This window comes from Rhincodon typus, chromosome 18 (genome assembly GCF_021869965.1).
Source record: "Rhincodon typus isolate 14 chromosome 18, sRhiTyp1.1, whole genome shotgun sequence".
Lineage (NCBI taxonomy): Eukaryota > Metazoa > Chordata > Chondrichthyes > Orectolobiformes > Rhincodontidae > Rhincodon > Rhincodon typus.
The window spans coordinates 22,335,405-22,358,486 of NC_063349.1; the positions used below are offsets into that span (position 1 = coordinate 22,335,405).

Consider the following 23,082-nt stretch of genomic DNA (forward strand, 5'->3'; position numbering starts at 1 on the left):
GTACGTTTGAGGCTTTTTTTTTTGTAAATCTGTCTGCCCTGAACATAGCTTGCGATGGCCTGGCTGCATTCAGGAAATTGTGGTCTACTTTGATGCCTTACCAGCTGTCGTTCATGCTTTACTACATTTCCAAAGCTTGTTGGAAGGAAAATTTTGTTCATAGCTAAAACTCTCCCACATATCTTCTCAATTATTTTGTACATTCTATTTTCAGATTTAATTAATCCTTTTCCCTCCTTTTAATGCTGCTGTGATGGAGTGCTGACATCTTTAATCTCTAGTGTTCACTTTCCTGTTTCTTCTGATAAGAATTCAAATAAATCTTACATTTCTTAAATGTCAGTCAAATGTCAATGTGCAGAGGAGTGCAAGTTACCTTTTCAGGTGTTTAATCAGGATGGTACAATATTTCAATTCAAACTTGAGGTTGAAAAGTTGCTTTGTTTTCACTTTAGATATGTTTATGCTCTACTACAGGTCCATTATTAAGGAGGGTGAATGTTCTAACGAGGAGGGCTTTGCAAGCACTAATCTAATCACCAGTACAATTCAATGTAAAATATTTATCTCAGAGACTTGCAAATATTTTCCCTTTGAACATGATGACTTCTTTCTTCATGGCAACAGGATTCTTTATGCCAACATGTTTGACTGATGAGGAAGGAAGTGGTGGCAGCAAGACCAACAATATCATAGCAAAAATACCATGATGATAAAAAGACCAATGAAGGCAAGCAAAGACTTTGGGGGAAAAAAAGTTACGAAAGATGATCTCTTCTGGATTTAACAGGAGAAAGTGCAGATCTAAGAACAAACCAGAAAGTCAATGCAAAACATTCCCAAAAGATGGCATGTGCTAATTGCACAGGTTCCATTAGCAAGTGAGAAAAGGAACATGTTTAAATCTTTTGAGCAATGCTACAAGTCGGCAGTGAATCAGAGCTACACATCGTACTATTTGGGTATGCTTTTTTTTATTCATTTGTGAGATGTGGGTATCGTTGACTGGGCAGCATTTATTGCCCATCTCTAGTGGTGGTGTTGAGCTGCCTTTTTGAACCGTTGAAGTCCTCCTACAATGCCCTTTGGGAGGGAATTCCAGGATTTTGACCCAGCGACAGTGAAGGAACAGCAATTTATTTCCAAGTAAGGATGGCTTGGAGGGGAATTTGAAGGTGATGGTGTTCCCATCTGCCCTTGTCCTTCTAGATCGAAGTGGTCGTGGGTTTGGAAGGTGCTGTCTGAGGATCTTTGGTGAATTTCCGCAGTGCATCTTGTAGATAGTACACAATGCTGCTACTGAGCGTCAGTGGTGGAGGGAGTGGATGCTTATTGATGTAGTGCCAATCAAGTGAGCTGCTTTGTCCTGGATGGTATCGAGCTTCTTGAGGGCTGCACTCATCCAGGAAAGTGGGGAGCATTTATCACACTCCTTGTGCCTTGTAGATGGTGGACAGGTTTTGGTGAGTTGGGAGGTGTGTTACCCGCCGCAGTAGTCCTAGTGTCTGACCTGCTCTTGTAGCCATTGTGTTTATGTGGTCCAGTTGAGTTTCTGGTTAATGATAACCCCCCCAGGACTTTGACAGTGGGGGAATTCAGTGATGGTGACACCATTGAATGTCAAGGGACGCTGGTTAGATTTTCTCTTATTGGTGATGGTCATAACCTGGCATTTCTGTGGTGTGAATGTTACTTGCCATTTGTCAGCCCAGCCCTGGGTATTGTCCTTGTTGGGAGGGAATTCCAGGATTTTGACCCAGCAACAATGAAGGAACAGCAATTTATTTCCAAGTAAGGATGGTGAGTGGCTTGGAGGGAAATTTGAAGGTGGTGGTCTTCCCATATTACTGCTGCCCTTCTCCTTTTAGATGGAAGTGGTCATGGGTTGCATTTGGACATGGACTGCTTCAGTGTCTGAGGAGTCGTGAATGGTGCTGAACATTGTGCAATCATTGGCAAACATCCCTACTTCTGACCTTATGATGGAGGGAACGTCATTGATGAAGCGGCTGAAGATGGTTGGGCCTAGGACACTACCCTGAGGAACTCCTGCAGAGATGTCCTGGAGCTGAGATGGCTGACCTGCAACAGCCACAACCATCTTTCTATATGTCAGGTATGACTCTAAGCATCAGAGAATTTGCCCCCAGATTCCCATTGATTCCAGTTTTGCCAGGGCTTCTTGATGCCACACTCGGTCGAATGCAGTCTTGATATCAAGGGCTGTCACTCTTACCTCACCTCTGGAATTCGGCTGTTTTGTCCATGTTTGAATCAAGGCTGTAATGAGGGCAGGAGCTGAGTTGTCCTGGCAGAACCCAAATTGGGCATCACTAACCAGGTTATTGCTGAGCAGGTGATGCTTGATAGTACTGTTGATGACACCTTTCATCACTTTACTGATGATTGAGAGTTGAATTTGCCGGGTTGGATTTATCCTGCTTTTTATGTACAGGACATATTTGGGAAATTTTCCACATTGTCAGGTAGATGCCAGTGTTGTAACTGTACTGGAACAGCTTGGCTTCACCAGGTTGACCACCCCCACTCAACCATTCCTAACAATTGGCAATGATTTCATGGTCATCAGTAGATTTTGAATTCCAGATTTTTTTTTAATTGAATTCAAATTTCACAATTTGCCATGGTGGGATTCAAACCCAGGTCCCCAGGACACTTCCTGATTCTCTGGATTAATAGTCTGGTGATAATACCGCTAGGCCATTGCCTTCCCTGAAAGAAAACTTCAAACTGTAGTCAGCATACTTTTCCTACAGGTGTTGGAATATGGTGCTGAAGGCAACAGCAATGCATCAAACACTTTATGGTTAAGGTCAATTAATGTGGCCCAAGACCTAATACTGCTTTGTTTATTGATATACCAGCTGGTGGTACCTTTATCCACAACACCCTGTCTATACCTCTCATGATTTTGTAGACCTCAGTCAGGTCCCCCCTCAACCTCCGTCTTTCTAATGTAAATAATCCTAATCTACTCAACCTCTCTTCATAGGTAGCGCCCTCCATACCAGGCGACATCCTGGTGAACCTCCTCTGCACCCTTTCCAAAGCATCCACATCCTTTTGGTAATGTGGCGACCAGAACTGTACGCAGAATTCCAAATGCGGTCGAACCAAAGTCCTATACAAAGTCCTACAAACTGCCGACTCTTGTACTCAATACCCCGTCCGATGAATGAAAGCATGCCGTATGCCTTCTTGACCATTCTATCGACCTGTGTTGCCACCTTCAGGGTACAACGGACCTGAACACGGATCTCTCTGTGCATCAATTTTCCCCAGGGCTTTTCCATTTACCGTATAGTTCGCAATTGAATTGGATCTTCCAAACTGCATCACCTCGCATTTGCCTGGATTGAACTCCATCTGCCATTTCTCCGCCCATCTCTCCAATCTATCTATATTCTGCTGCATTTTCCGACAGTCCCCTTCACTATCTGCTACTCCACCAATCTTAGTGTCATCTGCAAACTTGCTAATCAAACCATCTATACCTTCCTCCAGATCATTTATGTATATCACAAACAACAGTGGTCCCAATATGGATCCCTGTGGAACACCACTGGTCACAGTTCTCCATCTTGAGAAACTCCTTTCCACTACAACTCTCTGTTTCCTGTTGCCCAGCCAGTTCTCTATCCATCTAGCTAGTATACCCTGAACCCCATGCGACTTCACTTTCTCCATCAGCCTACCATGGGGAACCTTATCAAACGCCTTACTGAAGTCCATGTATATGACATCCACAGCCCTTCCCTCATATATCAACTTTATCACTTCCTCAAAGAATTCCATCAAGTTGGTAAGACATGTCCTTCCCTGCACAAAACCATGCTGCCTATCACTAATAAGCCCATTTTCTTCCAAATGTAAATAGATCCTATCCCTCAGTATCTTCTCCAGCAGCTTCCCCACCTCTGACGTCAGGCTCACTGGTCTATAATTACCTGGATTATCCTTGCTACCCTTCTTAAACAAGGGGACAACATTAGCAATTCTCCAGTCCTCCAGGACGTCACCCATGCTCAAGGATGCTGCAAAGATATCTGTTAAGGCCCCAGCTATTTCCTCTCTCACTTCCCTCAGAAACCTGGGATAGATCCCATCCGGACCTGGGGACTTGTCCACCCTAATGCCTTTTAGAATACCCAACACTTCCCCCCTCCTCATGCCGACTTGACCTAGAGTAATCAAACATCTATCCCTAACCTCAACATCCGTCATGTCCCTCTCCTCAGTGAATACCGACGCAAAGTACTTATTAAGAATCTCACTCAATTTCTCTGACTCCTCGCATAACTTCCCTCTTTTGTCCTTCAGTGGGCCAACCCTTTCTCTAGTTACCCTCTTGCTCCTTATGTATGAATAAAACGCTTTGGGATTTTCCTTAACCCTGTTTGCTAAAGATATTTCATGACCCCCTTTAGCCCTCTTAATTCCTCGTTTCAGATTGGTCCTACTTTCCCGATATTCTTCCAAAGCTTCATCTGTTTTCAATCACTTAGACCTTATGTATGCTTCCTTTTTCCTCTTTGCTAGTTTCACAATTTCACCTATCATCCATGCTTCCCTAATCTTGCCCTTTCTATCCCTCATTTTCACAGCTACATGTCTGTCCTGCATTCTAATCAACCTCTCTTTAAAAGCCTCCCACATATCAAATGTGGATTTACCTTCAAACAGCTGCTCCCAATCTACATTCCCCAGCTCCTGCCGAATTTTGCTATAGTTGGCCTTCCCCCAATTCAGCACTCTTCCTTTCGGACCACTCTCGTCTTTGTCCATCAGTATTCTAAAACTTACGGAATTGTGATCACTATTCCCAAAGTAATCCCCTACTGAAACTTCAACCACCTGGCCGGGCTCATTCCCCAACACCAGGTCCAGTATGGCCCCTTCCTGAGTTGGACTATTTACATACTGCTCTAGAAAACCCTCCTGGATGCTCCTTACAAATTCTGCTCCAGCTAAACCCCTAACACTAAGTGAATCCCAGTCAATGTTGGGAAAATTAAAATCTCCCATCACTACCACCCTGTTGCTCCTACATCTTTCTATAATCTGTCTACATATTTGTACCTCTATCTCACGCTCGCTGTTGGGAGGCCTGTAGTACAGCCCCAACATTGTTACTGCACCCTTCCTATTTCTGAGCTCTGCCCATATTGCCTCACTGCTCGAGTCCTCCATAGTGCCCTCCTTCAGCACAGCTGTGATATCCTCTTTGACCAGTAATGCAACTCCTCCACCCCTTTTACCTCCCTCTCTATCCCGCCTGAAGCATCTATATCCTGGGATATTTAGTTGCCAACCTTGCCCTTCCCTCAACCAAGTCTCAGTAATAGCAATAACAACATACTCCCAGGTACTAATCCAAGCCCTAAATTCATCTGCCTTGCCTACTACACTTCTCGCATTAAAACAAATGCTCCTCAGACCACCTGTCCCTTTGCGTTCATCTGCACCTCAGACAACCTCATCCAAGGGAAGCCCTGACATATGCTTGTCTGGATCCAATCCCAGTAGATCAGAGGCTGGAATCCACCAAACTCTCTAATCTGGCACTCAAAACCTCCATGCAACAGTCCAATGCATCCAAGGCTTTGTATTCATAATTTCTTTTGGCATTATACCTGCAGATGTGCCTTTAAGTCAAGTATGCTCGAGACCACATTACAATTTGGCACTGAGATAAGTCGCTTTAATGTGTAACGTCCTGCTACAAATGCTGGAAGATGTCCTCACTAGCTCAACATCATTTTACAATCTGAAAGAATCCTTTCTAAACAAAAAAATGAGGCCAACAAATTCTTCAAAGTTCATTTCTTGAGCCTTCACTTTAAATCCTCAGTTTCTGAGAGTACATTCATGGCCTGCGCCTGTTTCAGGCAACAATCATCATCTTTCCCTGAAGTAAAGGCACTTGTCACATCTGCCTCTTTATCTGGCTCTTCTTCCTGTATCTCATTTTGCAAAGAAAAGAAAAAGAAAGTTGATGACAGACGATAAAATGCTATAACAGATTTACTGACTGCAAGATTATCTTTGACCCCACAAGAAGCAGAGAAGCAAAAAACTCTATCAAAACAATCCAACAACAACAAGCCCACGGTACTTCTGCTCCCAAAAGCCTCCACGATGAACCTCGCTCTATTGCTTCCTCCTCAAAGTATGTCAGAGACTTGACATCTGGGCATACTCACAGGCTCATTCCCACATTACAAAACAGGAGAATTTAAAGTATGTAAATTTTCTATAATAAAATTCAGCAAAACACCTTAGTAGGTGAGAATTCATTGGAATGTCAGATACTGAGAGGCAGCAAGAATATCAGATAGCAGCTTCAGTTAAGTAGAGGGACGAATGACATTGTGTTTGTTCTCCTTAGAGCAGCGACGGTGAAAGAGAGATTTAATATAGGCTTCCAAAAATCATAAAAATTGATAGATTAAATAGGAGAAACTATTCCCTGTGGCAGGAACAGTTGGTAACCAGAGGACACAGATTTCAAATAATCAGCAAAAAAAAAGGCCAAGTAAACGAAAATAAAAGACTCTGTGTAATCAGTTATGATCTGCCTGGAAGGCTGGTGGAAGCAGCTTCAAAAATAATTTTGAAAAAGAAATTGGCAAATTCTTGAAAGAGAGAAGTTGTAAAATGAAGGAAGTGTGACTCTCTAAGTCTAATTGGAAAACTCCGAGCCAGCACTGGCATGATGAACAGAACGGTCTCCTTCAAAGCTGTAAGATCCTACGATAACAGCTGAATATTTTGCAAAAAGAAACTGGAGTAAAAGTTTTAAAGGGACATTTGAATTGTTGGATTGCATTCAAGCCTTGCTCCACCACCTAGTTACACAGATTTCAGCTGATTGCTAATTGATTACTGATTACTAATGTCTCTTTCCCAGTGAAGCTGTTAACAGGATGGATTTACTTTATTTGCATAGAGCAACCACTGTTTGTCTTTATTAATTACAAAATAGCTTAGGTACTGTTATCTCCTCTTCATTTAACGGAATTACTGTAGTGGCTGGATTAATGAGGTACAGCAACAGTGCTCTCTAAGATAAACTCATTAGGTATGGAATGTGAAAGCCTGCTTAAGGACTGCAAAACCTTGTTAAGTATTTGTTATTCACAACATTTTGTGCTACTTTCCAAACGTGATCTCCAAATGTGGTCTCGAGCATACTTGACTTAAAGGCACATCTGCAGGTATAATGCCAAAAGAACTTATGAATACAAAGCCTTGGATGCGTTGGACTGTTGCATGGAGGTTTTGAGTGGAGGTGAGGCTGGTGGGTAGGAGGTGGGGGTGGAGCTTGAGGTGGGAGGAGTGGATAGGTGGGAGGAAGGATGGACAGGTTAGGGAGGTGGGGACGAGTTGGGCTGGTTTTGGGATGCGGTCGGGGGAGGGGAGATTTTGAAGTCCACATTGATACCATTGGGCTGCAGGGTTCCCAAGTGAAATATGAGGTGCTGTTCCTGCAACCTTTGGGTGGCATCGTTGTGCCACTGGAGGAGGCCCAGGATGGACATGTTGTCCAAGGAGTGGGAGGGGGAGTTGAAATGGTTCGCGACTGGGAGGTGCAGTCGTTTGTCACGAACCAAGCATAGGTGTTCCGCGAAGCGGTCTCCAAGCCTCCGCTTGGTTTACCCGATATAGAGGAGGCCACATCGGGAACAGCGGATACAATATACCACATTAGCAGATGTGCAGGTGAACATCTGTTTGATGTGTAAAGTCTTCTTGGGGCCTGGGATGGGGGTGAGGGGGGAGGTGTAGGGGCAGGTGTAGCACTTCCTGCGGTTGCAGGGAAAAGTGCCGGGGGTGGTGGGGCTCCTACCTACCAGCCTCATCCCGCTTCCTTGACCTGTCCGTCCTCCCTGGACTGACCTATCCCCACCCTAACTCCCCACCTACGCTCACCTTTACTGGCTCCATCCCCGCCTCTTTAACCTGTCTGTCTCCTCTCCACCTATCTGCTCCTTTATCCATCTTCCATCCACCTCCCCCTCTCTCCCTATTTATTTCAGAATCCCTCTCCCATTTCTGAAGAAGGGTCCAGACCTGAAACGTCAACTTTCCTGCTCCTCTGATGCTGCTTTGCCTGCTGTGTTCATCCAGCTCTACACCTTGTTATCTCAGATTCTCCAGCATCAGCAGTTCCCACTATCTCTGAATCAATTTTCACCCCTACTTACAATATCTTGCAACATTGTTGGTGTATTGTTTCGAATTACAGATTTGAATTTGTTTAAAATAATTTTAAATGGATTTTGTTTTTTTTTTGTCATGACATAATTAAATTGTGTCCATAATTTAATTGCTGGCCAGCCAGTGATATCCAAATCCCATGAGTGAACATATCATAAAAAGGGACAGGGACTAGAAGCCACCCTTTAACCAGGACTGGGGCTAGAACCTGCTCGTTCACGGAGACTGCTGTAACACAAGGTATCTGATGCAGCAGCTATAAAATGCATAACCCGGGACATCAGCTAAAGCATGTTACTGTATAATACAAACTTAGCATCACTCCTGTTTAACTATAATTGTGTCAGCCTGAAAACCGGAGAAGTAAAGCCTGAGGGGATTTCCACCTATTTTGTTCTATGTAAGTTAGATGTGGTGGCAACAAGAGTACTTAATGACAGTCGGGGATATGGCCCCTACCCAAAGAAGAAGAGGATATTATAGGAATATGGAAGTAGCTGTGCTCAGTAGGGCCAACACAGTTAGTGCAGCTACTGTATAGAGTGTTGTTCATGGTTTTCTGATGTTTTCGTGTAACTTCCTCCATGAACTGAGAACCTTTCCCATCCGGAACAAAATTCTCTCGTTGTAAAAATATTAATATACAAACAAAGTAAGTTTTCATAAGTATGGCACTGTTAGTTTGCACCTGAATGTTATTGGGGATTGATTAGCGGAACGGGTGTGAAAGCGGGTTTGTTGGTGGCCGGACCACTTTATACACGGAACCGGTCTCCATGTGAACAGGAGGAAGCTTCATTTCCGGATTTGCTGAGTTGATTAAAAGTGGTTTATTTTGCGTGAAATCGGTGCCGGGATCTGGAACCAAGGGAATGGCTAAAGTGTTAAAGACGTTGCGCAATCACTGGAAGAAAACAGCGGCCGGGGTTTGCGGACTGAGCTGGGGAGCGCACTGGGTGCACAGGAGATACCGGTATTAGAGAATCCTTCAACCGGGGAGGATAGAGCCCGGCCTTTGACCGGGACCGGGGTGTGTGTGGTGGGGGTGGGGATAAAAACGGCATTTTAACTGGGACCACCACCTGCACGTTGTTCCTTCACTGCAGTTGGGTAAAAACCCTGGAATTTCCTTCTTCAGGACATTGTAGGTGGACCCAGACCACATGGCAGCTCATCACCAACATCTAAAGGGCAACTAGGGACGGGCAATAAATGCTGGCCAGCCAGTGATAGCCATATCCCGTGAGTGAACATATCATAAAAAGGGACAGGGACTAGAAGCCACCTTTTCCCCAGGACTGGGGCTAGAAACTGCTCGTTCACTGAGACTGCTGTAACACAAGGTATCTGATGCAGCAGCTGTAAAATGCATAACCCGGGACATCAGCTAAAGCATGTTACTGTATAATACAAACTTAGCATCACTCCTGTCTAACTATAATATGCACTTGAGATAGAACCAATGTACTCTTTGGAGTCATTCAATATGTACTACGTTCTTGTATGTGAGCTATAGAAACTGGAGAAAAAGAATTAAAGCGTTATCAGTCACAACCACTGTCACCGAGCTGTACAGCATGGAAACAGACCCTTTGGTCCAACTTGTCTGTGCTGACCAGATACCCTAAATTAATCCAGTCCCATGTACCAGCATTTGGCCCATATCCCTCAACTCTTCCTATTCATGTACCCATCCAGATGTCTTTTAAATGTTGTAATTGTACCAGCCTCCATCGCTTCTTCTGGCAAGTCATTCCATACACGTGCCACCCTCTATGAAAACATTGCCCCTTAGGAGGCTTTTAAATCTTTTTCTCACCTTAAACCTATGCCCTCCAGTTTTGGGAAACCCCCCCACTCCACCAAGCTGGGGAAAAGACCTTGTCTTTTCATCCTATCCATGCTCGTCATGATTTTATAAACGTCTATAAGGTCACCCTTCAGCCTCTGTCACTCAAGGGGAAAAATAGCCCCAGTTTATTCAGCCTCTCCCTATAGCTCAAACCCACCAACCCTGGCAACACCCTTGTTGACCTATTCTGAACCCTCTCAAGTTTCACAACATCCTTCCTATGGCAGGGAGACCAGAATTGCATACAGTATTGGAGACCAGAATTGCATACAGTATTCAAAACCAGTGCCCTGTACAGCCACAACATGACCTCCCAAGTCCTATACTCAAAGCACTGACCAATAACGTCAAGCACACCAAATGCCTTCACTATGCTGTCTACCTGGCACTTCAAAGTCTCTTTGTTCAGCAACACTCCCCAGGACCTTACCGTTAAGTGTATAAGTCCTGCCCTGATTTGCCTTTCCAAACTGCAGCTCCATTTGCCACACCTCGGCACGTTGGCCCATCTGATCAAGATCCCATTGCACTCTGAGGTAACCTTCTTCGGTGTCCGCTACATCTTCAATTTTGTTGTCATCTGCAAACTTACCTTACCTCCTATGTTCATAGTCAAATCATTTATATAAGTGATGAAAAGCAGAGACCTGGCACTGATCCTTCTGACACACCGCTGCTCACAGCCCTCCAGTCTGAAAAGCAACCCAGCACCACCTTCAAGCCAGTTCTGTATCCAAATGGCTAATTTTCCCCATAATGCATGTGACCTAACCTTGCTGACCAGTCCACAGTGCGGAACCTTGTCAAATGCCTTACTGAAGTCTATGTGGATCATGTAATAAAAACTAGAATCTAACCAGTATTGCATGCTTGCTATGTAGTCGTAATTTTAGGAGGCTGTTTTAAGCTACAGGCCATGGTCGCAGGTATAGATAGACTGGGTGACATAATAACCTTTTTAGGGGTTTTAGATTCAGGTAGGAATTTGACAATTGTACATCTTAGCAGAAGAGAATGATGTGAAGTGGGTGGGCTGTAAACCTCCGGGGACAGTCATTGAGTGGAGACACAAGACCAGAAGTAGACCTTTCAGCCTGTTTCACTATTCATTTAGATTGTGGCTGCTTAGTAACTCAACTTCATTTACTTACTTTTTAACAAATAAATCGCTCTCTCTTACCAATTTATTTCAGTTTTCAAAATTTCACTTGAATCTAAATACATGACCTTTTGAAGTAGAGAATTCCATAATTTCCATGTGGTGTAAAAGTACTTTTTAATTTGTTTCTCAAGTACCTTAGCTCTAATTTTAAGAATGGGCCCTACAGTTCTGACTTCCACACCTGACTGGAGGACGTAGCTTCTCAGCATTGACTGTACTGAGTTTTATTTTTATCAGTTCGAGCACGTCAAACAAATCATTTTCCATTCTCAAGAGAATGTCTTTAAGCCCTAGTAGTCTAGTGAATTAATACCGTGCTCCCTCCAAAGACCATATACTCTTCTCAGTTCACAAAGCTGAACGTAATACTCTAGATTTCGTCTGAACACTCGAAGAATAATTTCTTCTGTTTGTATTATAAATCCTTTATGTTAAAGAGTAACATTATGTTGAATTTTTAAATTACTTTTGTACCATTAAATTAGCACTTAAGGTTTATGTACCTGCAGACCCTCTGATCTTTTACAATTTAGAGTGCCCACTTAAGAAAACGTTTATAGAATTATAGAATTTTACTCGACAGAAGTAGGATAGTCAGCCCAACATGCTGGACCAACATTTTAAACTCCATATCACTGCTTTTTCCACATAACCCTATGAACTAGTCCTTTCCAGCAGTACAACTAATTGTCATTTATAATTTCTTATGGAATTTGATTCCCTTTTTTTTGGGTACATGTGGTATTGCCCTAATCTGTCAGTCTTGGCACCTTAACTAGATCAGAGAATTTGCCATACTGAGGGAGGCCAAGTGTATTCAACGTATAAACACTTTTTTTTAAAAAGAAAAAGGCCTAACCTTGACTTGTGTCAATCACTTGCCTAATGGATGAGTGGTTATTCAGTTGGACAACAACAAATGGGTTTAGGTCACCCAACTGGACAAAGTGTAACCAAAAGTACTAAAAATGAAGATCAAAGCAGAGCCTCAGATGCCACAACAGGAAAATCCAAAATTACTGAGAATGACGAACCAAAGAGGTTGCTGGACCAGCGGGTGTTGGATTAGGGAGATATGATGTGTAGTGTATTTCAGATTTTGACCTTGTCAGAATTAGAGCAGTTTACAGTGCAACACAAGGCCATTCAGCCCAATGTGCACCTGCTGGCATTATGAAAGAGCAGCTGCATTTAGTCACAGTTCCCCTACTCTCTATCTGTACTACTTTACATTTCTCGTGTTCCAGTACCTGTCCAGCACTCTTTATAATCATTTAAGGAATTACCATAGACCATGTTTTTCAAGTAGAACGTTCGAGATCCTGCCAACTGTGAATTAAGCAAAATTGTAGTCTCCACTCTAAAACTTTTGCTGAATATCTATGAATCTGAGACCTCTGATTATTGCGCCATTCAACAGAGGGAGTAGTTTTATTCTCTGTCTTCTCTATCAAAGCCTCTCATGATCTTAAACGTTTAGTAGGCCACCTATTCACCTTCTGTGTACGAAGAAAAATATGTTTAATTTTTCCAACCTTTCCACATAAGTGGAACGCCTTCATCCTTGGTAACATCCTAAACAACCTTCTCTGCATTCTTTCTGTGGCCTTCTTTTCTGATACATGTTGCAAATTGGTCATTACATTTCAGTTGAGGCTTAATCAATGATTTGTATAGTTCTAGTGTGATTGTTTCGCTTTTATATTCTACATTTCTATTTATAAACCCACATGATTTCTTTAACAGCACATCAATATTGCCTCTAGCCTTTAAAGATGTGTGCATGTGGGTACAAAGGTTTCTCTGCTCAACTGTGCATTTTAAAATTGTGCCATGCAGAGTGTATTTTTTTTAATATTTGTCCTTCCAAAATATATAATTTCACAGTTCTCCACTGTGCCCTCCATCTACCATGCTTTTGTTCATTTCACCTTCATTTCTGTGCCATCCTGAAGTCTATAAACTTTCATCACCACTGTCTACCTTATTGCCAAGTCTCAGGCCATCTGTATGCATTTTGCATCATTGTTCCTATCAACCAGGATAGATTGTTTATTAAAATGTAAAGGAGGAATGAACCCAAAACTGACTTTTGTGGGACGTCACTGCAAACCACCTGTCAGTCTTAAAAACATCCAATTCACTACTACCCTCTGCTTCCTATCATTAAACCAATTTAATATAGATATTGCCCTCTTCCCCTTAATTCCATAGATCATCTCTTACCAACAAATCACCTACTTTTTGAATTTTTTGGCGGGGGCGGATTTGATGTAGATCACCTCAAACTTTCCACATTGACCTCCATCTGCCACAGTTTTGGTTACTCATTTTAGACTATTTTTATAACAGCAGATAATCGTCAAATCCAAGATCTTAAAATCAAATGAAGTAGGCTGAGACTCTGTAAATGAAATAAGCATGAAAAGGCAAATAATCTAAATTTATCAGAGAGCTGGTTGTTCAAGGTCACTAACGTCACTTAGTTCAGAGAGGACTGAAAGCTAAGTATTGATGCCAAAAGTTCATTGTATTATAATACCGATGTTGCCTCAGGCATGATGCAATTGTAATTTTGTTTAAAATTGACAGCTGTGACATGCAATTTAGGTGTAATAAGCAGGAATTACAAACAAAGCACAAGACATTTGACTTGATTTTACCTAATAATGTAACTGCTCTGTACTGGAACAAAAATTATAACATATTATAGTTAGTACCGGAACATTAACTATTCTGCCCAACTTTGAAGAACCTTAAAAATATAAGAAAGTTAAAGGTAAAAGTTTAAGTCTGGTGGGATATTTTCACACAAATGTTTGCAGTTATTTCTTTAAAATTGATTTCTAACAGTACTTTCAATAAAAACGTCTGTAATTCCATATAGTCCTTTAACATATCTTCTAATGTATTATTTAGGGACAATCTCTTGCGCAGGGCAGCATGTCAACAGGCAGAGGTAAGGCAATCGAAAATTATTGGATGACTTTTTTTGCTGGTTAGTTAGCCTCTATAATTAGCCTGTGTACTCACTGAGGCTTTGGGGTAGATGTTCAATTCGTAATTTTTCTTGTGTTCTAAAAAAGAATCATATTGGACCTGAAACATTAATGCTGTTTCTCTCCACAGATGCTGTCAGATTTCCTGAGTTTCTCCAGCATTTTCTGTTTGTATTTCAGAATGCATGCAAATATGAGATTGCAGCATCCAGTTCATATAAAATCATGTTTTCAACTGTGATGTATCTACCAGTTTATATTATTGTGACTAAACATTGGACATAAAGGTAACGTCCTGATTTTAAGGGACATTTGGTCTATCAAAGACTGGTGATGCCAAACCCAAAAGACTATTGAGTGCAAACCTGAATATTTTTTAACCGTATAATTGACTGATAGGATGCTGTTTGCTGCCTGGGTGTCTCTTTGCTCTTGATCTCCTCTCATTAGATGTATACTTTAAGAAGTGGCTTTTATGTCCATTTGACTCTTTGATGTCATTCAAAAATCCCGCCAGACTGTGCAATTGCAAGTACAATTGGTACATTATTAAATCTGTGCTCCAAGAAAACTATTGCTCCCAATGTTTCTTTACCTACCTTGACTAAATATACTAAGAAGTATGCTTTGTTCTACTATCTTGGACAACCTACCCCCATCTAATTGAAAAATGTGAGCAGTCAATGTTTGCTGTTATTTTTGTGGGCTATTACTGACAGTAGATTCTATATGACTGTGTCAGCACCACAAACATGGCATTTTCAGGAGTGGTTCAGTAATTCTGTGTACAATTCCTTAAAGGTTAAGCTGAGAAGGTTAATGAGGCTCCCGTTTGTAACTATTAGAGAGGCAGCATAACAGTATTCTGACACTGGTGTGTAGGTTTATTTTCCTGTTGTGTTGAATCTTGGGTTACAAGCGACCTGGAAGGCCTGTGTAGCTTTTCTCTGTGAGTCCTGGGACTTAGCTGTCTGAAGTGACAGTTGAGTCTGAATATTTAAAACGTTCAGCTAGCTCCAAGTTAGAGCCTTTAGGATGTGTTAGAACTACAAATATGCACTTAATTGCAATAATGTTTTCTGTTTTGTAATTACAATTTTAACAGTTTCTGACATTTTATTAGTGCCTGGCCTCAGTACATCACTGGTATTTATCCTATATGTAAACACATGCAGGTTGTTGCAAATTCATAAAACACAATGCATTTCCAGATTCTATGTTTCTTCACCTATTGTACAGAGCACCAACTTACCATTACAGTGACAGGTGTTGATCAAAATGGAAACTTAAAACTCTGAAATAAATAAAAGTAAGCTGTTTATTTATAATGTTTAAAGTTTGAAAGCAATTTCAGGGTTTAATTTGTTTGAGTTGATATGACAGTTAATCTATTCTTAAGCGGCTGTTTTACCAACATTTAAAATATTTGTGACTTTATTAATATATGCCTAAGTGCTTCATTATATCGGTCAAGGTAAAATATTTTTAAATGAATAAACTAGGCAGTATAAATGAAATATCAGATTACTGGCCAAAATTCCATCTTGTATTGTCGGATGCGTTTTGTGGTTGCTTTTGTATGGGATAGAGTATTATTAACAGATCATGTTTTAACTTCATTGTCAGTACTTAGCACTCCTATGTCAGGTGTGATACGAGTTAGATGTAGAGTAAAACTCCAAGTAGATTTCCCATCAAATCATTTCAATGTCAGGCACAGTATGTGTCTGATGTTGAGTGGAAGTGTCTTCACTATTACCCAAGAGCCCATTCCAGGATAGGATAGAAACCCCATCTGCACAAGTATATCATTTTTATTTCCAAGTTCAATCATTTATAGACGTTTCTTCAGTGGGATTGAGATTTTCGGGAAAATTAATGCAAGGAGGCATCTGATCACTTGAAACTTAGTATAAATTGTCCCCGGACTCATTTTGTGCAAGACCTTTAAAAGCCATTGATAAAGGCTATTAATCCTGTCCAGTAGCAAAACAGCATTCAAACCTAGTTGTCTGAATCTCTGCTGATTCCATGAAAGATATTTGCTTTTCATTCCCTAGAGTGCGTACATTTTGTGATCAACAATTGTGTTGTTTTATTGTAATCAACGAGTTCAGTGATGTTATTGCACATCTTTGGAAAAAAGTGGGACTTGAACTCGGGCCTCCCCGTCCATGGATAGGAATACTGCCACTGTGCGACAAGAGGTCCCTTTTTTTTGACATTTGTGTTTCCGTTTAGGAATATGGAAACCAGCTGCTGCCAATCAGTGCAAAAGTGAAGAAAGCTACTGTCTTTCTGAATCCTGCTGCTTGCAAAGGGTAAGAGATTTCACTGAGGCTATTGTAAAGATTAAAGGATGGCAGTGTTTCTTATATTTCTCATTAGAAATGTTGCATGTTATAAATGTGCTTAATCATTTATTATTTATCAACCATTGTGGCAACAAAGAACAAAATCACTGTCAGTACTATTTTAGTCTGGAGAATCATTAATAACGCAATCATTAATTGCTTTAAATCTTTCATTTTCACTAGCTCTAGCAATATATATTTGGATGACTTGACTTGTATTATGTTTATCTAGAAAATTAAACTGTGTGACCGTCTCCATAGTCAGATGTAACAGTAACAAAATGTAATCCCTCTGGCGTCTAAATATATTTACAACACAATGAGTCAGAGTAGAAATTTGGATAAATACTCAGACTAATTATTGAAACATATTAAAGGCCTGATTATTTAAATATGTTACTTTGGGATCAAAATGAATGCAGTATGCTATGCTGCACCACTGTGCCTTTCACAACTTCATGATATCCCAAAATACTTCACAGTCAGAGCTACCGTTTGAAGAGTGGCCACTAGTGTAGTGTAGAAAACAGGACAAACTACGTTGGACAAATTTTAAAGTAGTATCACATTCTGGAGTAGAATGGAAACCATATTAAAGATGTAGTGTGGATGCAGTGTCAATGACCGATTGGAAAGAGGTTCTGGCAAACTCTGTGACCAGTAGATCAGTATCTGGTCCCAGCTCTATTTTCTTGGAGACAAATCACTAGAACACTCTTGACGAGCTTGCTAAAAGTGCATGTAACTCTGCTATTAGCACATCTTATGAAAGTAGGGCTTAAGAAACTGCTGTAATCCCAAATGTTTTATGTTTAATCTTTTCAGAAAAGCAAGAAGTCTCTTTGAAAAGAATGCAGCACCAATTTTACATCTTGCTGGACTGGATGTAACAGTGGTTAAGGTGAAAATTCAGTCAAAGAATTGGATCGTGTATAGGTTGTATTTATAAGTGACAGAAACCAAAAGTGAAATGATGTCCAGTTATTAACATGCACCATAAGATATATAGCAAATGTTACAGGACTACAAATAAAGCTGGTTTACAGTATTTAACATATGAATCCTAACAGATGAAAATAAATATTTAATTCAACTAATTTGATTAATCTGGAAAAGAGCTATTTATCTGAAGTTGAGGCTTGAGATATGCTTGGAGTGAGGACTTATTTACAAGACTTACAGTCTTGACTTTTAACTTGCAATGCTTAGATTAGGCAGCAATATGAAGGATTAAGTAAATTTTTAAATATTGGTGACTATTACAAGTGATCACTGCCATAAAGCAGTACATTGTAAAGAAGTTGTTTCTGACTGAGCAGCAGATTACTGATTGTAGCTGAATGCTCCCTTGTACAATGTCTACATGAGTCAAATAGAATTCTACTATCTGAATGTTCACAAGCAAAATACTATGGATGTTAGAAATCTGAAATTAAAAACAGAAATCACTGACATTCTCAGCAGGCCTGGCAGTATTTATGGAAAGAGAAACAGCACATTATTTATCAGAGCTAGAAAAAAGTTAGTAATGTAATAGGTTTTGAGAGAGTGAAAAGATGATGGGAATAAGAACAAAATGGGAGGTCTGTGATAGGGTGGGATGGCGGAGAGATTAAATGACAAAATGTTTAATGTGCAAGGGCAAAAGGAGTGGTGATTGGACAAGTAAATAAACAATGGATATGTTCAGAGAAAGTGTGAATGACAAGATCTGAAAAGCTGCCATCTGAAAGCAAAGACAAGAATACCAGAAACAAATGGTGAGAAGAGAAACCAGCAGTGAAAAACACTGCAAAATAGAAGGTAGAAGTTAGAATAGAAAATTGTTGAACTCACTGAGTTCAAAAGACTATATGGTGCCTTTTCAAAAGGTGAAGTCCCAGTCTTGAGCTTTGTTGCAGCAGGCCAAGGACAGAAAAGTCAAAGTGGACCAAAGGTTGAGAATGTTTAATTGGTTTAAAATCATTAGTACCAGGGAGGTCAGTTGGCAGGACGACTGGTTTGAATGATGCCAGCAAAGCAAATTTAATTCCCACACCAACTGAGGTCATATTAAGATACTGCTTTCTCAGCCTTGCCTCTTGCCCGAGGTGTAGTGACCCTCAGGTTAAACTCACCACGAGCAGCCCTGTAGCCCCGTGGGATGAAGGCACCTTAACCTTTATTATGCAAGTGTGCGTCTGCTCTCAAATAGTTGTCGGGGTGCTTTCATTGTAAGAGAAGGTGCTTCAGATAGTTTAAATCAATCTGTTCAGAAATGTTATTACACACCTCTACTGCAGGAGGGACTTGAACCTAGGCCTCCTGGTCCAGCTGAATTTGAGCTGTTTTGAGCTGAATGCTGTAAGGATCTTAGTAAAGTAACACTTCCACATGAAAATAGGGATTGAACCCCTCTGCGTATGAATTCATGATAATACTTACAAATAGTTTGTTCGAGTGTGAAGGGAAGTAAAGTAGTATAAGTGCTTAATAGATTGCATTACTGAAAGGTGATGTATTTTGTTATCTTTATTGAACTGCTATAATATTTAAAATTCTCCTGGTACTGGTTCCAGGCTAACTGTTATGATGATTGCTACCTCCTCCCTGTGGTTCTGCGATGCTCATTACAAAGAAGGCCAATCTCAAGTTCATATCCTTCAAGAGACTTTTATTGACCCCAACCAAGAAATTATTCATTTTCTAAATTCTTGCACTCTGTACAGCTTTTGAAACTTCAAATAATACTGCCTGCCAAGTGTTTTAAATTCTACTGTAGCACCTGACTTCTTGTCTACATTATTATAAAGAGGCTAATCTTAAAATTGCACACTAGATTGGTGCTCTAGATATCAGGCATTTATGTTCCATGTACTGCCCTACTTCTGATCGTGAGTAATATTGACTGTAAAATATCAACTGTTGGCCGAAGACCAGGATTTTGGTACCCTTTGGGCAATTCCCTCTATTTGTTTCAGACACCACATGACGAACTTTGCAGTTGAATCATGGAAGTGTGGTATAGAGGTTAGAATCAGCAACAAGTGGCCAGAAGTAGCAGCAGATGAGGCTTCAGAAAGTACCTCTGCTACCATTATGGATCCAACTTTGCCTCTTCCCTCCACCTTTCCAGAGAATCCAAATGGTTAGATCCATCCCTTGAAATAAACTGCTGCGTTCAATTAAGTAAAGTTGATTCCTGAAATAAATTGATTAATCTATGGCAAAACTTAACCATACTTCTAAATCTTAAGCTAATTTTGCCTCAACTATCCCAAGATTTTATTTGAGATGACATATCAAGCAGCAAGATAAGAGAATTCGACACTAATAAGCACTGGACAGCTCACTGGAGACCAACAGCAACTTGGCAAGAGTTAAAAATATAGGTTAGCCTTCACCAGTTACAGGAAATGACAGAACTGGTACTAAATTTAAGTAAGCCTGAACAACTGGAATTGTATTTGGTGATCAAAACCTGATCTTGCAATGTCTAATGGCCAAAAAAAATCAACTTGTGAAAAAGATAAGAGGCCAAGAACTGATCGTATGGAAATGTTTAACCCCTGGAAGTGACTAAACAAAAGGGGACATATTTTCAGCTTTAGTTTACAAATTCCATCTGCAACATGTAGTAATAAAATTCGACCTGCCACATCTACCTTCTATCCTCAACAGTTTCACTGAGGTCTTTTAGTTCTGTGTGTCACATCCCTCTTTTATCTATTGTTTAAGCTTTTCTGAATAAGCTACAAAATATCTTGAGGTTTTGTTCTTGTAGCTTGTTTCCTTGATTGGTAATGGAATCAATAACATTGTGGATGTTCTACACATTCTGTATGACTCAGTGATCTTATCCCTGTTTCTGTTGCAGACTGATTATGAGGGCCAAGCAAAGAAACTCTTGGAACTGATGGAAGACACTGATATGATTGTTGTTGCTGGAGGGGATGGCACCCTACAAGAGGTATGGCAAAAGTTTGAGGTATCAGGCACACAGTTGACTGGAAGGGAAGTTGTCTACTGACTGGAATTAATTTCATCCATAGGTCCCCCCTAGTAGAAATGTAGTTTTGGGAAGATCAGAGTGTTGTGCATGGGAGTGGTAGGGTGCAAGTTTGATTCTTAGCTTGTAAAGAGCCAAATGGAGTTCAAAAGGAAACCATGGGAAATTTACCCTGTTACTTCATAACACATTGGCATTGGCAATCCTCCAAGCTGAGAATTGGTGCATGTGGGAAAGCAGAATATCTGCTTGTGGCTGGACGTAGAGTATTTTGTTTATAGGCTCAGCAATGGATCTTCCTACTATCATCCTTGACTTTCATGCAACCAACCTTGTGTAGAATTTCTGTAAATTCAGCATTTCCAGGGTGACATTTGATTTTTGTTGTTTCTTCATGGGGACCCATTCAGGAAATTGTAGTGTCCAGATTGGCAGTAATCCCTGATCTGTCTGTGGTTGTTGACTGAAACACATGGCAGCTGAGGTGGCAAGAGTAACTCCAGGAGATGATTTGCAGTTATGGTGCTGGGGAGATTTGGTGCAAACTCCAGTTTGGTTGGAGAAGGGCCTTTGTCTCCTTGATCATATAGATGCCATGCTAAGGGTTGATATGTTTCTTTGAACAGTTCAAGGATGGTTTATAGGCCGTATTCTGTGTGTGCCAGGATAATACAATCATCTCATATTGAAGGTCTGTTATGGTCATGTGCAAGACATTGGTTTTCACTTTCAGTGTTTGGAGGTTGGGAAGCTTCCTGTCAAATCTGTACTCAGTTTGGACTCTGTATAGGAATATGTCCTTGACATGTCAGATATGGCCACTAGGAAGATGCTCAGAAAGCCTACTTCAAGAAGACAGGCTTTGACTTAAACAGTTAGGGAGATTGGTCCAGTGCACAATCACAATGATAAGGCCTACTTCTCCAAGTCTATTTTGCAGTAAGGCAGATGACAAAGCTGAAGAAGGGAAAGCAAGAAGAAAACTCAAGAATGTACACAACCCCAATATGGAACTCCAATATGGAACTTTTTTCTCTTTTTGTTTTCTGCAAATTTATTAACCAGGTAGAAGACAGAGGGTGGTGATGAAGGGTTGCTTTTCAGACTGGTGGCCTGTGACCAGTGGTGCGCTGCGAGGATCAGTGCTGGTTCCACTGCTTTTTGTTATTTATAATAATGATTTGGGTGTGAAAGTAGGAGGTATGGTTAGTAAGTTTGCAGATGACACCAAAATTGGAGGTGTAGTAGACAACGAAGAAGGTTACCTCAGAGTACAACGAGATATTGATCAGATGGGCCAATGGACTGAGGAGTGGCAGATGCGTTTAATATAGATAAATGTGTGGTGCTGCATTTTGGAAAGGCAAATCAGGACAGGTCTTATACAATTAATGGTAAGGTCCTGGGGAGAGTTACCGAACAAAGAGACCTACGGGAGCAGGTTCGTCATTCCTTGAAAATGGAGTCATAGTAGACAGGATGGTGAAAGCGATGTTTGCCATGTTTGCTTTCAATGATCAGTGCATTGAGTATGGGAGTCGGGATGTCATGTTGTGGCTGTATAGGACGTTGGTTAAGCCATTTTTAGAATATTGCATTCAATTCCGGTCTAGAAAGATATTGTGAAACTTGAATGGATTCAGAAAAGTCTTACAAGAATGTTGCTACGGTTGGAAGATTTGACCTATAAGGAGAGGCTAAATAAGCTGGGGCTATTTTCCCTGCACTGTCGGAGGCTGAGGGGTGATACCTTAAAGAGGTTTATAAAATCATGAAGGGAATGGACAAGGTCTTTGCCCCGGGGCGGGGGAATCCAAAACAAGAGGGCATAGGTTTAATGTGAGAGGGGAAAGATTTAAAAGGGACCTAAGGGGCAACTCTTTCATGTAGAGGGTAGTGCATTTATGGAATGAGCTACCAGAGGAAGTGGTGGAGGCTGGTACATTCACAACGTTTAAAAGGCATCTAACTAGGTATATGACTATGTGTTTAGAGGGATATGGGCCAAATGCTGGGAAATGGGGCTAGATTTATTCAGCGTCTTTGGTTGGTATGGACGAGTTGGATCTAACCTTGCTAACCAGTCTACCATGTGGACCCTTGCTAAACCATATAGACAACGTCTATCGCTTTGCCTTCATCAATCTTCTTTGTCATTTCTTCAACAAACTCAGTCAAGTTAGTATGACACAATTTCCCACGCACCCAAGACAAATGATTAATTGGCATTCCTCAGTAGAGCCTTTTACTATTAGTGATTATTTCAAACATTCTATTTCGTTGTGTTCTATTTACCTGTTCTTTCTTCCTTCAAGTGAGGATGGCATTTGGGTTAAAGGAGAAAGATGAGAGTGTAGCAAGTTTGGAAAATTTATTTAAGTATATGATTTTTATTTTGACCTTAAAATCCAGAGAAAGCAATCTTAAATGGATGTACATTAATTTTGCGTTCACAAATAAAGTTTCATTGAAAATTATTCATAATA

At 40.8% G+C, this 23,082-nt stretch overlaps 1 protein-coding gene across 3 annotated transcripts in view; it reads left to right on the plus strand.

Annotated features, from left to right (window-relative positions):
• The first annotated feature begins 8,425 nt into the window (after positions 1 to 8,425).
• agk (acylglycerol kinase) overlaps positions 8,426 to 23,082 on the plus strand; it is a 35,807-nt gene continuing 21,150 nt past the window's right edge. Inside the window, exons 1-5 of one of the 3 annotated variants that reach the window (XM_048607646.1) lie at positions 9,013 to 9,214; positions 14,175 to 14,214; positions 16,496 to 16,575; positions 17,434 to 17,509; positions 20,465 to 20,557. In XM_048607646.1, coding sequence (XP_048463603.1) covers positions 9,114 to 9,214; positions 14,175 to 14,214; positions 16,496 to 16,575; positions 17,434 to 17,509; positions 20,465 to 20,557 — 390 coding nt within the window. In that variant the 5' untranslated portion in view covers positions 9,013 to 9,113. Of the gene's footprint in view, positions 8,482 to 9,012; positions 9,215 to 14,174; positions 14,215 to 16,495; positions 16,576 to 17,433; positions 17,510 to 20,464; positions 20,558 to 23,082 lie in introns of those variants that run through there. The other 2 variants (XM_048607648.1, XM_048607647.1) reach the window with 2 other exon arrangements.